General features: G+C 37.1%; 1 protein-coding gene across 2 annotated transcripts in view; it reads right to left on the minus strand.

Annotated features, from left to right (window-relative positions):
* Positions 1 to 13,136, minus strand: part of SASS6 (SAS-6 centriolar assembly protein) — a 40,281-nt gene that overhangs the window by 1,751 nt on the left and 25,394 nt on the right. The window contains exons 15-16 of one of the 2 annotated variants that reach the window (XM_055339778.1): positions 2,317 to 2,396; positions 78 to 172 (exon numbers count right to left, since the gene is read on the minus strand). In XM_055339778.1, coding sequence (XP_055195753.1) covers positions 78 to 172; positions 2,317 to 2,396 — 175 coding nt within the window. Of the gene's footprint in view, positions 1 to 77; positions 173 to 2,316; positions 2,415 to 13,136 lie in introns of both variants that reach the window. The other variant, XM_055339777.1, reaches the window with a different exon arrangement.

A 13,136-nucleotide genomic window follows, 5' to 3' on the forward strand; every position in this document is an offset into this window, starting at 1 on the left:
GATTATTTGTATTCACAAGTTTTTATATAATATGGTCAAACCACAGCATAAAATCCATTTCAGAAATGTCTTCTCACCTGGATTATTGAACAGGTTTTGGCTGAGCCCACGTAAAGGAATGCTATCTTCCCTTTTCTTCAGGTATTTGGATTCCAGCCCTAAATTTGCACCACTTGAAAGGAAAATAGTATTTATTCTAATAAAGACTTATTTTCACTTTAATAGGTATTTTTGAAGGTTTATCTAATCTATAGATACACATATATAAAAATAGATATAACTTTATAGCTTTGTTCAAAAATCATTCACTGGTTTCTTAAGTAATTTATCCATAAGCCAAAGTACCCTTCTTCCCTAAGCAGTATAATAACACTACTAAATTGAAGAGCTAAGATAAAGAATATAGGGGAAATGGAAACTCTAGTACTATGAAACTAAGACAGTAGTGCATAAGTGATACGTGATGAATGAAAACACATTTTCATGCTTCAAGAATATCCTTACTACTTAATAATTTCTATCTCATCTCATATTTAGAATACGAGTAAGGGCACCTGGGTGGCTCAGTCGGTTAAGTCTCCGACTTGATCTCAGCTCAGGTATTGATCTCAGGGTTGTGAATTCAAGCCCCATGTTGGGCTTCACGCTAGGTGTGGAGCCTACTTTAAAAAAATAAAAAATATTTTTCCTTTGCCAAAAGCTCTTCAAAATTTTATACTACTTCAAAGTTATTAATATGCACTATTAAAATAATGAATTCTAGTCAGATGAATACAAATACAAAATTTTGGAAAAGCATGGGGGGCATTTATGTAGTTGTGTTTTTCTCCTTTCCACCACCATATTCCTTTCTCTAGTAGTTCCTTATAACAAGAATTTAAATGGTCTTTTTCTAATTTTCAGAAAAGAATTAATTGGGTAAAAAGGTGTTGCCCTCAATTTTAACTTTTCTTCTTCAACCTTTGATACCCACTGCCACTTTCTCCTAGATGACAATAACGGAAAAAAACAATTATCAACCGAAAATACTCAAAACAGCTGAACAGTACTAATTTTATGGACACATGATTATGTTTGATTTTGTACCACAAAGATATTTTCTGCAAGTAACACTGCTCTTGGTAAGTATGACAGAGTTAAATACATAAACCTGGCATTCAATCATTAACATGAATTCCAGATGCTCTGCCTGCTGAACAAATGTGAAAATAAACAGAATACATACACTTCAAGACTTCAAAGAATTCTGCTTTCTTAAAAGAGAGGCTCAAGAACTAGTGTAATACTCATGTTGGTGCCAATTTTAAAGAAGCCAATAAATAAGAGCCGGAGAATTAGGATAAGAACTGTTAGTCACTTATTCTGCAATATACTGGAATGAGAATAGCTCACTGATAATGAGTTGTCAGCAGACAGGCCTTAACGTGATTAAATTTTAAGTAAGAAGAATAAAAAAATATTACAAACATCTGTTAATGTACCAGAGCGACTACCCAGAGACAGGTTTCCATGAGTTGTTTAATTTAGTCACAACTCACTGATGCAACAAACTTCACTCTGTAAAACTTGTGTAAGATCTAAAAAATAGGAAGCCATTTCTGAATAGGCAAAACAAGTCACAAATTAAAGATTACTTTGGTAGGTATTAATCTCACAACCTTGTTATTCTTAGCAAAGAATTCTAGCAGTTTAAAATAGCTGACTTCTGGGGCACCCGGGTGGCTCAGTCGGTAAAGGGTCTGACTCGGTTTCTGTTCAGGTCATGATCTCAGGGTCCTGGGGTGGAGGTGTCAGACCCCCTGCTCAGCAGGAAGTCCGCTTCTCTCCCTCTACCTTCCACACTGCACGTGTACTCTCTCTCTCTCTCTCTGAAGTCATGAAGTCCTTAAAAAATTAAAAAGTTAAAATACAATAGCTGGCTTCTCAGAGTACTTTACAACGGAAGCATTAATTCAGAAAGATGGAGAGCTTCAGAAGCAGACACAGCCACACAAGAAAACAAAAACAAAAACCACAGAAAAAGGAGTAAGATTTCTATCTACCTGCCCAAAAGCATATGAAAGGTAAGCTCTTCAGTTACATAGGAAACCTTCTCTTAAAAAATAAATTTTACTGTATGTTAAACTGTATCGTACAGTTTAAAAAAAATATGGGATATCTCTTATGGATAAAAGGAATTCAGCTTCAATCTCACTGATCAGCAACTTACAATGTCACAAATGAATTAGTTGGGCAAAGTTTTCAAACACTGATAAAAATTATTTAAGATGACCTTCAAAATTACAAACATTAAATTTTATGCCAACAAATACTTACTTTTCCTTATCAGTTGAGCAAGGCATACTAATGGTTGTTCCTGACTGAACATCTCCTAGTGACGTATTTGGTTTTGTAAACTGCAAGTTAAAATGAACCTGTTAAGAGGGAAAACACCTCATGTAACTGCATTAGTGAGAACTGAGACAGGTCCATGCAGAGACAAGTGAGGTGGTTATATTTTTTTTTCTGATAACTCTAGACCACAGAACAGCTTCAACATGAATGTTCTAACACAAGCACATTTGCTTGAAATTTAATAACAACAAAGAATTCTACATCTCCTTGTCAAAAACATTCCTGTGATAGAAGCAAGATGAACAGCGCAAAATGATTCTCTTAACAATAATTTTGAAGCCAAAACAAACATTAGTACAGCTGATCCCTGAACAACATAGGTTTGAACTGGTGGTCTACTTATACACGGATTTTGGTCCGTAATTATGGTACAGCCAAATGAGGTACCGTGTGTCTCCTCATCCCCATCCAAAGTTAGCGAAGCTGGATCCTGGAGTAACACCTCCTCCTTGTCCACTACCCAGAAATGCAGAAAACTTCCTTCTATGCAACATCTTAGGGAAGGTGGAGCACTCCTCCATCTCTCTAGGATGGCTTGATCCACTTGGCTTCCTACATGGCTCTAAGGCAGCTTCCGCCGATAGGACACGCTGGCAAGAGGTGAGCCGCTGATCCCTGGGGTATTAGCTCACCAACCTGAAGAACATTCAGGCTGGTGGACAGCACCCCTCCCTGCCGTCTGCTCTGCATTGCAGGCTTCCTCTTGTCACCCTGGGGTCCTCCCAGCCCCACTGGTGACGTGGTATCCTTCTGAGATCCCTGGCCAAGTATGATCAGTGGCTGGCCCTGCCACTTCAGCAAGAATCCCTCTCCAGAGCTGGTTCCTTCACTGCCTCTCAGCTCACAGCTTCAGTGAACTACCCTGCACACAGGTAGTGGGATGAGGAATGCTGAAAGCAGGGGAGAGTCCTGATGTTCAGCCTACCCGGTACCTTTTTCTGCCCTCCCTTTGCTTATTGTCATTTGGCAACTTCCCACTTTCAATCAATATAAAATACATCTGTAACGGGTGGGGTAAAAAAATACATAATATATTAGAAATACGGTAGTTAACTTTGCCGGGAGTCAAAAATTATACGCAGTTTTCAACAACGTAAGGGTTGATGCCCCCAAATCCCAGCACAGTTCAAGGGTCAACTGTACAATAAATATTACAGTTCTAAAAGTGGTCTCCCTACTTACCACAATGATGCATATATCTCATGCATTCTGAGAATTATTTCATTTTCAAAAATTTTCAAAGTCTGTTATATTTAAGGATTCTAAAAAGAAAGCTAGGAATTTGAATTTTAGAACAATCAAAAAGTAGGGGCGCCTCGGTGGCTCAGTCAGTTAAGCAGCCTGCTCTTGGTTTTAGCTCAGGTCATAATTGGGCTCAGGCTCTGCACTCAACAGTCTGCTTCTCTCCCTCTCTGGCTCCCTCTGCCGCTCTCTGTGGCTCTTGCTCTCTCCCTTCCTCCCTTCCTCTAATAAATAAAATAAAAAACAAATCTTTAAAGCAATCAAAAGTAATCCAAGAATCTATATAAAAATCAAAACTAAAACATGTGACTGAGGTTTCACACCAGAAATTTATAAAGAGGTTGCATATTAGAAAAAGGTATACATATAAATCACCACACAGGCTAAAAAAATCATGACTACTTGCATACTAAAGGAAAAGGCATGAGAAAACTATTTTTAGAAAAAGTCACAATAAAATAGCAATACACAGATATTAACTTTATAGGTTAAAATTATGAATTAAGAAGCTATATGCTAATATACCTATCAAGGTTCAATATTCCAAAGACATTAGTTCTCCCTACAGTAATCTATGCATTTCACATGATAACCTTAAACAGAAAAAGGATTTTTTAAAGTGAACAAGCTGATTCTAGTATTTCCTACAGAAAAATAAATATGGAAAAGAAATATTAAGAAAGTATCAGATATCAATTCATAAGACACAGGCAAAAATCAAAAATTAGGAAACTGAACAAATTAAAAAGAATGGTCTCAAATACTAAACATCACGTAATAGTACACAACTGTGATCTTTGAGAGAAGTGTGATATCTACAAGCCACCTAGCTTTCCAAGTAGAGGCATTTTTTTTACCTAAATTTTTACCTAAATTAAAGTACAGAGGGAAATCATAAATGCCATATGGAAGAGATCAGGATCAGAATTTAGGGAGGTTGGGGTGAGTGGAAGTTGCAAAGTGGAATTCTGATGAGAAAGAAGCTATAAACGTGTGCCTTGGTGGCTCAGTCAGTTAAGCATCTGAGTCTTGATTCTGGCTCAGGTTATAATCTCAGGGGTGTGAGACTGAGCCCCATATCATGGAGTCTGCCTGGGATTCTCTCTCCTCTCCCACTGCCTCTCCCCCGGAGTACTGAAAGGAAGTAACGGAAAAAAAAAAAGTGAAATAATGACCACAATTTTCTAAGCTGTCAACCATTAACCCCTGATAACAAGTCCTCAATAAAAAGCCTTAAGCGGATAATGATATACATGAACCACATCAAGACACAGCAGAAATAAGATCTTGGGGGGGAAAAAAATCAATGAAAAAAAAGAAAATCATAAAAGTACCCAGAGAAAAAAGTCACTTTCTAAAGAAACTCCTTTAAGTGCAAAAGAAAAGGCCATAATTAGAAAATCAGGAAAGGAAAAACTTTCACATAAAAAAAAAAAAAGCAAACATACACTAAAGGTAATAGAGCAATTACTTATGAAGTTAGTATGAAGATTAGAAGACAAAAGTAGTAAATTCAATTATTGCTAAAAAAAAAAATCAGTTGGGGGGGGCACACTTGGGTGGCTCAGTCAGTTAAGCATCTGACTCTTGGTTTCAGGGGAGGTCATGATCTCAGGTCAAGAGATTGAGCCCCATCCCATGTCAGGCACCATGCTCAGTGCAGAGTCTGCTGGAGTGGGATTTATTCCTAGGATGCAAGGATGGTCCAATATCTGCAAATCAATCAATATGTGAAATACCACATAAGCAAAATAACTAAAAATCACATGATCATCTCAATACATTAAGAAAAAGCATTTAAGGAATCCAATATTCATTTATGATAAAAATTCTCAATAAAGTGGGTCTGGAGAAAACATACTTCAACATAATAAAGGCCACATATGACAAACCACAGCCAAAATCATACTGAATGGTGAGAAACTGAAACCTTTCCCCATCAGGAAGAGCACAAGGATGTTCACTCTAGCCACAGCAATCAGACAATAAAAGGTATACAAACTAGTAAGGAATAAGTTAAACAGTCACTATTTGCAGATGACATGATACCCTACCTAGAAAACCCTAAAGACTACAAAAAAAACTATTAGAATAAGTGAACTCAGTGAAACTCCAGGACACAAAATATACAGAAATTGGTTGTGTTTCTTGTTGGGCTGGTGAGACTGGGGACCTCAAAACGGCCGACCCCAGGCCAGCAACCTCCCAATAAAGCTGCCTTGCTGCCCCACCCCCATCATCCCTGCCACTGCCTTGCCTAGCCGCCCTACCCTAATTTAGCTTACAAAGACCTGTAACCCTTGCCCTAATCGAAATGCTGCCCTGCCCCCATCTTCCCGCCAAAAACTCTTTATAAACTCCCCCTGCGGTTTGCCTGGCTGTGACTTCCCTGCCTCTCGAGTGACAGAACCTTGCCCAGGAGTGTTCCCCATTAAAGCACTCTCGAACCTACTGCCTGGCTCTGCTGTCTTTAATTTTCTCCACCAGTCATTAGAAGAAAACCTAACATTTCTATACACTAATAATGAGGTAAGAGAGGGAAATTAAGAAAACAATTCCATGTACCCCTATGTTTATCATGTTTATCGTAGCATTATTTACAACAGCCCAGTCATAGGAACAGCCCACATGTCCATCAATTGATGAATGGATAAAGATGTGATATATATTTACACAATGGAATATTATTCAGCACAAAAAATGAAATCTTGCCATTTGCAACGACATGAGTGAAGCTATAATGCTAAGCAAAATAGGTCAGAGAAAAACAATTACCCTATGATTTCATCCATAAGTGGAATTAAGAAACAAAACAAGCAAAGGGGAAAAAATAAGAAAGACAAACTGACTCTTAATTATAGAGAACTGATGGTTACCAGAAGGGGGGTGGTGTGAAGGGATGGGCTAAATAGCTGATGGGTATTAAAGAGTGCCCTTGTGATGAGCACTGAATGATACGTGGTTAAAAAGGTTAAAACAGTAAATTCTATGTTCTATGTATTTTGCCACAGAATTTTTGAGTACACTACAAAAGTTGAATTTTACTGTGTGTAAATGATACCTCAATAACCTGACTTAAAATGTAACTGGAAAGTTCTGAAGCTCATCAACAAAATTTTAGGGGCACCTAGATGGCTTCATCGGCTAGGCTTCTGACTTTGGCTCAGGTCATGATCTCAGTGTCCTGAGACTGAGCCCCACGTTAGGCTCCACACTCAGCGGGAAGTCTGCTGCTCCTTCTTCCTCTCCCTCTACCTCTCCCTTACTCATGTGCTCTCTCTCTGAAATAAATAAATAAAATAAATTTTTTTAGATACATTGAATGAAACCCATGGATGAAAATTAAGCATCTTAGGGATGTCCAGGTGGCTCAGCAGTTGAGTGCCTGCCTTCAGCCCAGTGCGTGATCCTGGAGTCCTGGGATAGAGTCCTACCATCAGGCTCCCTGCATGGAGCCTGCTTCTCCCTCTGCCTTTATCTCTGCCTCTCTGTCTCTCATGAATAAATAAATAAAATCTTTAAAAAACAGAAAACAAAAAAAATAAAAATAAAAATAAAAAATAAAAAACAAATCCATTTACAATTGCATAAGAAAGAGTGAAATAGGGCAGCCCGGGTGCCTCAGCGGTTTAGCGCCGCCTTCAGCCCAGGGTGAGTTCCTGGAGACCCGAGATCGAGTCCCATGTCAGGCTCCTTGCATGGAGCCTGCTTCTCCCTCTGCCTGTGTCTCTGCCTCTCTCTCTCTGTGTTCCTCATGAATAAATAAATAAATAAAATCTTAAAAAAAAAAAAAAAAAGAGTGAAATACCCAAGAATAAACTTAACTGAGGAAGTTAGATATACCCTCTGAACACTATAAAACACTGGATGAAAGAAACTGAAGACTATACAAACAAATGCAAAGATGTATCACGCTCATGGACTAGAAGAATTAATATTGTTAAAATGTCCATAATACCCAAAGCAATCTACAGATTCAATGCAATCCCTATCAAAATATCAACAGTAATTTTCACAGAACTACAACAAACAATACTAAAATTTCTACAGAATCACAAAAGGCACTGAGTGGCCAAAGCAGTTCATGAGAAAAAACAATGCAGCTGGAGGTACATTTCAAGATATACTACAAAGCTATAGTAAAACAGTGTGGTAATGGCACAAAAATAGACACACACATCAATAGAACAGAATAGAATATGCAGAAATAAACCCATCCTTATATGGCCAATTAATCTATATCACATGATGTAAGAATATATACCAGTGAGGCAAAACACAGTGGACTCTTAAATGGTGCTGGGAAAACTGGATAGCTACATGCACTAGATTCAAACTGGACCACACTCTTAGACCACACGCAAAAATAAAATGGATTAAAAACCCAAATGTGAGACCTGAAACTGTAAAACTCCTAGAAGAAAATACAGCCATTACTCTCTTAGCAACATCAGCCTTAGCAACATTTTCCTGGATATGTATCTCAAGGCAAGTGAAATAAAAGCAAAAATAAACTAATGGGGCTACACAGAAATAAAAAGCTTTTGAATAGAAAACTATCAACAAAACAAAGAGACCACCTACTGAATAGAAGATATTTGCAAATGCTACATCCAATAAGGGGTTAATATCCATATATAAAAGTGTCACAACTCAACACCAACCTCCCTCCGCAAATAATCCAATTAAAAAATGAGCAGAGAAACTGAACAGTTTTTCCAAAGATATACAGGTAGCCACATGAAAACATGCTCAACATCACTATTTATCAAGGAAATACAAATCAAAACCACAATGTGATATAACTTTACACCTGTCAGAATGATCAGTATCGAAAAGACAAGAAAGAACAAATGTTGGTAAGGATATGGAGAAAAAGGAAACCTCAAGCACTACTGATGGGAATATAAATTGTGTATCACTGTGGAAAACAGTATAAAGGTAAACAGTATGAAGATTCCTTAAAAAATTAAAAATAGAAATGCCATATGAATCTGGTAACTCCTAATGCGTATTTACCAAATGGAAAAAAGCATGGACTATTTATGCTTAAATATACAACCATTCGTGTACAAACATACACATACACACATATATCTTTGTATATGCTTTTAATATATTTGGATTATATCAAAAGAAACTCCAGAGTCATCTTCTCTGAAAAGACAACTAGGGACCGTAGGACGGACATTTAGACAGTTATATCCTTTTGTGTATTTGGTAGCTTCTCATGCTGATATATTATTTTTTAAAACAGTTACCACAAAATAAGCAAAAATTAATTTGGAACCATCTAGTGAATGATGTGGTTAATCAAACTGAGAAATGCTATCTCTAGGTAAAATCTGTCTCTGAATAAACATTGTGGGCTAAATACTATCAAGATAAATCAATCATCTAATCTTAGATAATACTTTCTCATTACAGAAAAATCTCCCACATAAACTTCAGGATGAAATCTGATCATCACTCTAAAATGTTTCAGCTAGGGTGGCTCAGTTGATTAAACATCTGACTCTTGATTTCAGCTCAGGTCATGATCTCAGGGTTGTGAGACTGAGCCCCAAGTAGGGCTCGTGCTAAGTGGAGCCCACTTTAAGATTATTCTCATTCTCCCTCTGCCCCTCCACCCCCTGCTCACTCTTTCAAAAAATTTTAAATTAATACAAAATGTTTCAGTGATATTAAGTATTTTCCTTGACATCAAATAGCATCTTAGTTTTTGTTTTTTTTTTTTTTTTAACGATCTGGAGGGAGAGCAGAGTGAGAGAGAGAACATGAGCAGGGATGAGGGGCAGAGAGAGAGAGGGACAAGCAGACTTCCCACTGAGCAGAGAATATGATGTGGGGCTCAATTCCAGGGCCCTGAGATCATGTCCTGAGCCAAAGGCAGACACTTAACCCACTGACCCACCCAGGCATCCCAAGTAACATGTTTTTCATAATACTTTAGTTTAATAGATACTGTAGTTTGCAATCATAATGGGGTTTTCACCACAAAATGTAAGCACCAAGGACTCCTGCAGGGGCAGCTCAGTGATTGAGTGTTTGCCTTCAGCTCAGGGCGTGATCCCAAGGTCCTGGGATCAAGTCCCACATAGGGCTCCCTGCAAGGAGTCTGCTTCTCTCTGCCTGTGTCTCTTGTATCTCATGAACGAAATAATGAATGAATGAATGAATATAATCTTTTAAAAAATGTAAGCACCATGTTGGTAAGGACTTGGTCTTGTTCACTGCCGTGTCTCTTGCAACTAGAACAATGCTTGGCTATATTAGGCATTCATTAAATATTTATCAAATGAATGAATCCTTGGTTATTATTGTCTTCAAAAATAAAGGAGAAATTATTTTGTTTATCTTGCTTTAATATTACAAAATGTTCTATTTGACAGCATGGCACAATCTTTCAAAATACTTTGTATTTCTTTCAGCATGATTTGTTCTTGTTTAATTTAACTCATGTAATTTTATATCCTCACAGTTAAACACCTACTTAACTGTACTAAATCTTAACAGTAACATTTAAAGACATCAGGTATAAAAGTTTCAATATCATGAAATAAAATGATCTTATTTTTACTACAACTAAAAAGATGATGTTTTAATCACTGTAGCTGCTAGCACAAGACTACCTAGATCAGTGATCTCCAAAGTAGGCAGTGATTATGACTATACACTGAGGTAGGAGAAGAAAATGTTATAAATTTAATATATATATTTTTAATTTCACTCTTTAATTTCTAAAATTTGAATATTATATTCATAGATAACATAATGAAGCAGTTATCAAATCAAATGTATTAATTCATCTAATCCTCACAATAAATCCAGTAAGGTAGATAAAATTATTGCTCCACTTTATAAGAGAAGACACTGAAGCATGAGAGAAGTTTCTTCTTTTTTGTTTATGTTTCAGTGGCTGGCCCAATTCACACATAAAGGCAGGATTTCTTTTTTTCTTTAAGATTTTATTTATTTATTCATGAGAGACAGAGAGAGGCAGAGACATAGGCAGAGGGAGAAGCAGGCTTCCTGTAGGGAGCCTGATATGGACTCAATTCCAGGATCCAGGGATCACTACCTGAGCCAGATGCTCAACAACTGAGCCACCAGGCATCCCTAAAGGCAAGATCAACTCTAACATCAGATTCCACCTTCTTAACCACTAAACAATGCTGTTATGTACATAATACAGTAGTTGAGTAGTATATGCATACAATTCACAAATAAATAAATATTCCTGTATTAGAGATGCAAGCTCAATGTGTTTTGTTTTAGGTTTACTTTTGTTTTGTAACTTTTGGGGGTACATGATCAAAAGGATACAGAGATAAGTGATAGGAAACCCTGAAAGCCTTGTTCCTATGTTTAGGAACATCCTTGTTACAATGATTCCTCCAATTCCAGAACTATAAAGGTAATCTTGTAAGTGATATTGAGACCCATAAACTAGGTGACTATCTGGAAAGTAGTATTTCTTGTCCTCACATTGGATATTATATATATTCTTGGAAAGCTGTTTAAAATAAAAAAGAAAATTGAAAAACAGTGTGGAGGCTCCTCAAAAAGTTAAAAATAGAACTACTTTATGATCCAGCAATCACACTACTAGGTATGTATCCAAAGGATACAAAACGCTAATGCAAAGGGATACATGCATCCCTATGTGTATAGCTGAATTATTTATAATAGCCAAGATATGGAAATAGTCCAAGTGTCCATCAGTTGATGAATGGATAAAGAAGATGTGGTATATATACACAATGGAATATTATACAGCCATAAAATTAAAGAAATCTTGCCACTTACAGTGACGCAGATGGAGCTACAGAATACAATGCTAAGTGAAATATGTCAGATAGAGAAAGACAAATACCATATGATTTCACTCATACGTGAAATTTAAAAAACAAAACACAGGAAAAAATGAGTGTCTGTCAAAGCAAGAAATAGACTTAATTGGGCAGCCGTTTAGCGCCACCTTCAGCCCAGGGCCTAATCCTGGAGACCCGGGACCGAGTTCTACATCAGGCTCCCTGCATGGAGCCTGCTTCTTCTCCCTCTGCCCGTGTCTCTCATGAATAAATGGATAAAATCTTTAAAAAAAAAAAAAAAAAACTTTAAAATGAAAAGACAATTCAATTATATTCTCAAGAAAAATATTAATCCCAAGATGCAATCACATTTGAGTATATTAAGAAACAATAATATTCAAGAAACAAGTGTTGGCAAGGATGTGGAGAAAAAGGAACCCTCATACACAGCTGGTGAGAACGCAAACTGATACAGCCATTGTGTGAAACAGTATGAAGGTTCCTTAAAAAATTAAAAAATAGAATTACCGTATGATCCAGTAAAATTCCACGGCTGGGTATTTACCCAAAGAATATGAAAACACTAATGTGAAAAAATATGTACACCTCTCTGTTTATAGCAGCATTATTTACAATAGCCAAATTCTGGAAGCAGCCCAAGTGTCCACCGATAGATGAAAGGATCAAGAAAATGTGATATATATATATATATATATATATATATATATATATATATATATATATATATATATATATATAATGTGATATTGCCCAGCCATAAAAAAAGAAATGAAATCTTGCTATTTGCAACAACATAGATGGAGTATGTGAAATAAGTCAAAGAAAGACAAATACCACATTTCACTCATGTGGAGCTTAAGAAACAAAACAAAGGAGAAAATAAAGAGACAAACCAAAAACATATAGTTAAAAAGGCTTTTTTTTTTAAATAAATATTTTATTTATTTATTCATGAGAGACACACAGAGAGAGGCAGAGACATAGGTAAAGGGAGAAACAGGCTCCCTGTGGGGAGCCTGATGCGGAACTTGATCCCAGGATCCCATGTTGAGCCAAAGGCAGACGCTCAACCACTAAGCCACCCAGGTGCTCTAAAAAGGCTTTAAAAGTTAAAAAGAAGCATAGGCCTAAGCAACACAGTCAGCTTATTTGTAGGGCAGCCCAAAACTAATTTGATAAAGGGTTTATAAAAACAAATTCAAAGTCCTCCGTTCAAAATATTGTTTTCAGGGGCGCCTGGGGTGGCTGAGTCAGTTGATTAAACCTCTGACTCTTGATTTTTGCTCAGGTCATTATCTCAATGTCATGGGATCAAGCCCCCATCAGGCTCCAGGCTCAGCAGGGGGTCTGCTTGAGATTCTCACTCTGCCTCTCCCCTCCTTGTGCACACTCTCTAAAATAAATACATCTTTAAAAAAAAAATCTTTTCAAAATTGTTTCTATGATTTACAAAACAATCAATTTTGACCTAAACTTAAGAATGAAAATAGAATCACTGGCTGGTCTGGGATGCCTGGGTGGCTCAGCAGTTGAGCATTTTTAGCTCAGGGTGTGATCCTAGAATCCCAGGATCGAGTCCCACACTGGGTTTCCTGCATGGAGCCTGCTTCTCCCTCTGCCTGTGTCTCTGCCTCTCTCTCTGTGTGTCTCTCATGAATAAATAAG

This window comes from Nyctereutes procyonoides, unplaced genomic scaffold (assembly GCF_905146905.1).
Source record: "Nyctereutes procyonoides isolate TBG_1078 unplaced genomic scaffold, NYPRO_anot_genome, whole genome shotgun sequence".
Classification (NCBI taxonomy): domain Eukaryota; kingdom Metazoa; phylum Chordata; class Mammalia; order Carnivora; family Canidae; genus Nyctereutes; species Nyctereutes procyonoides.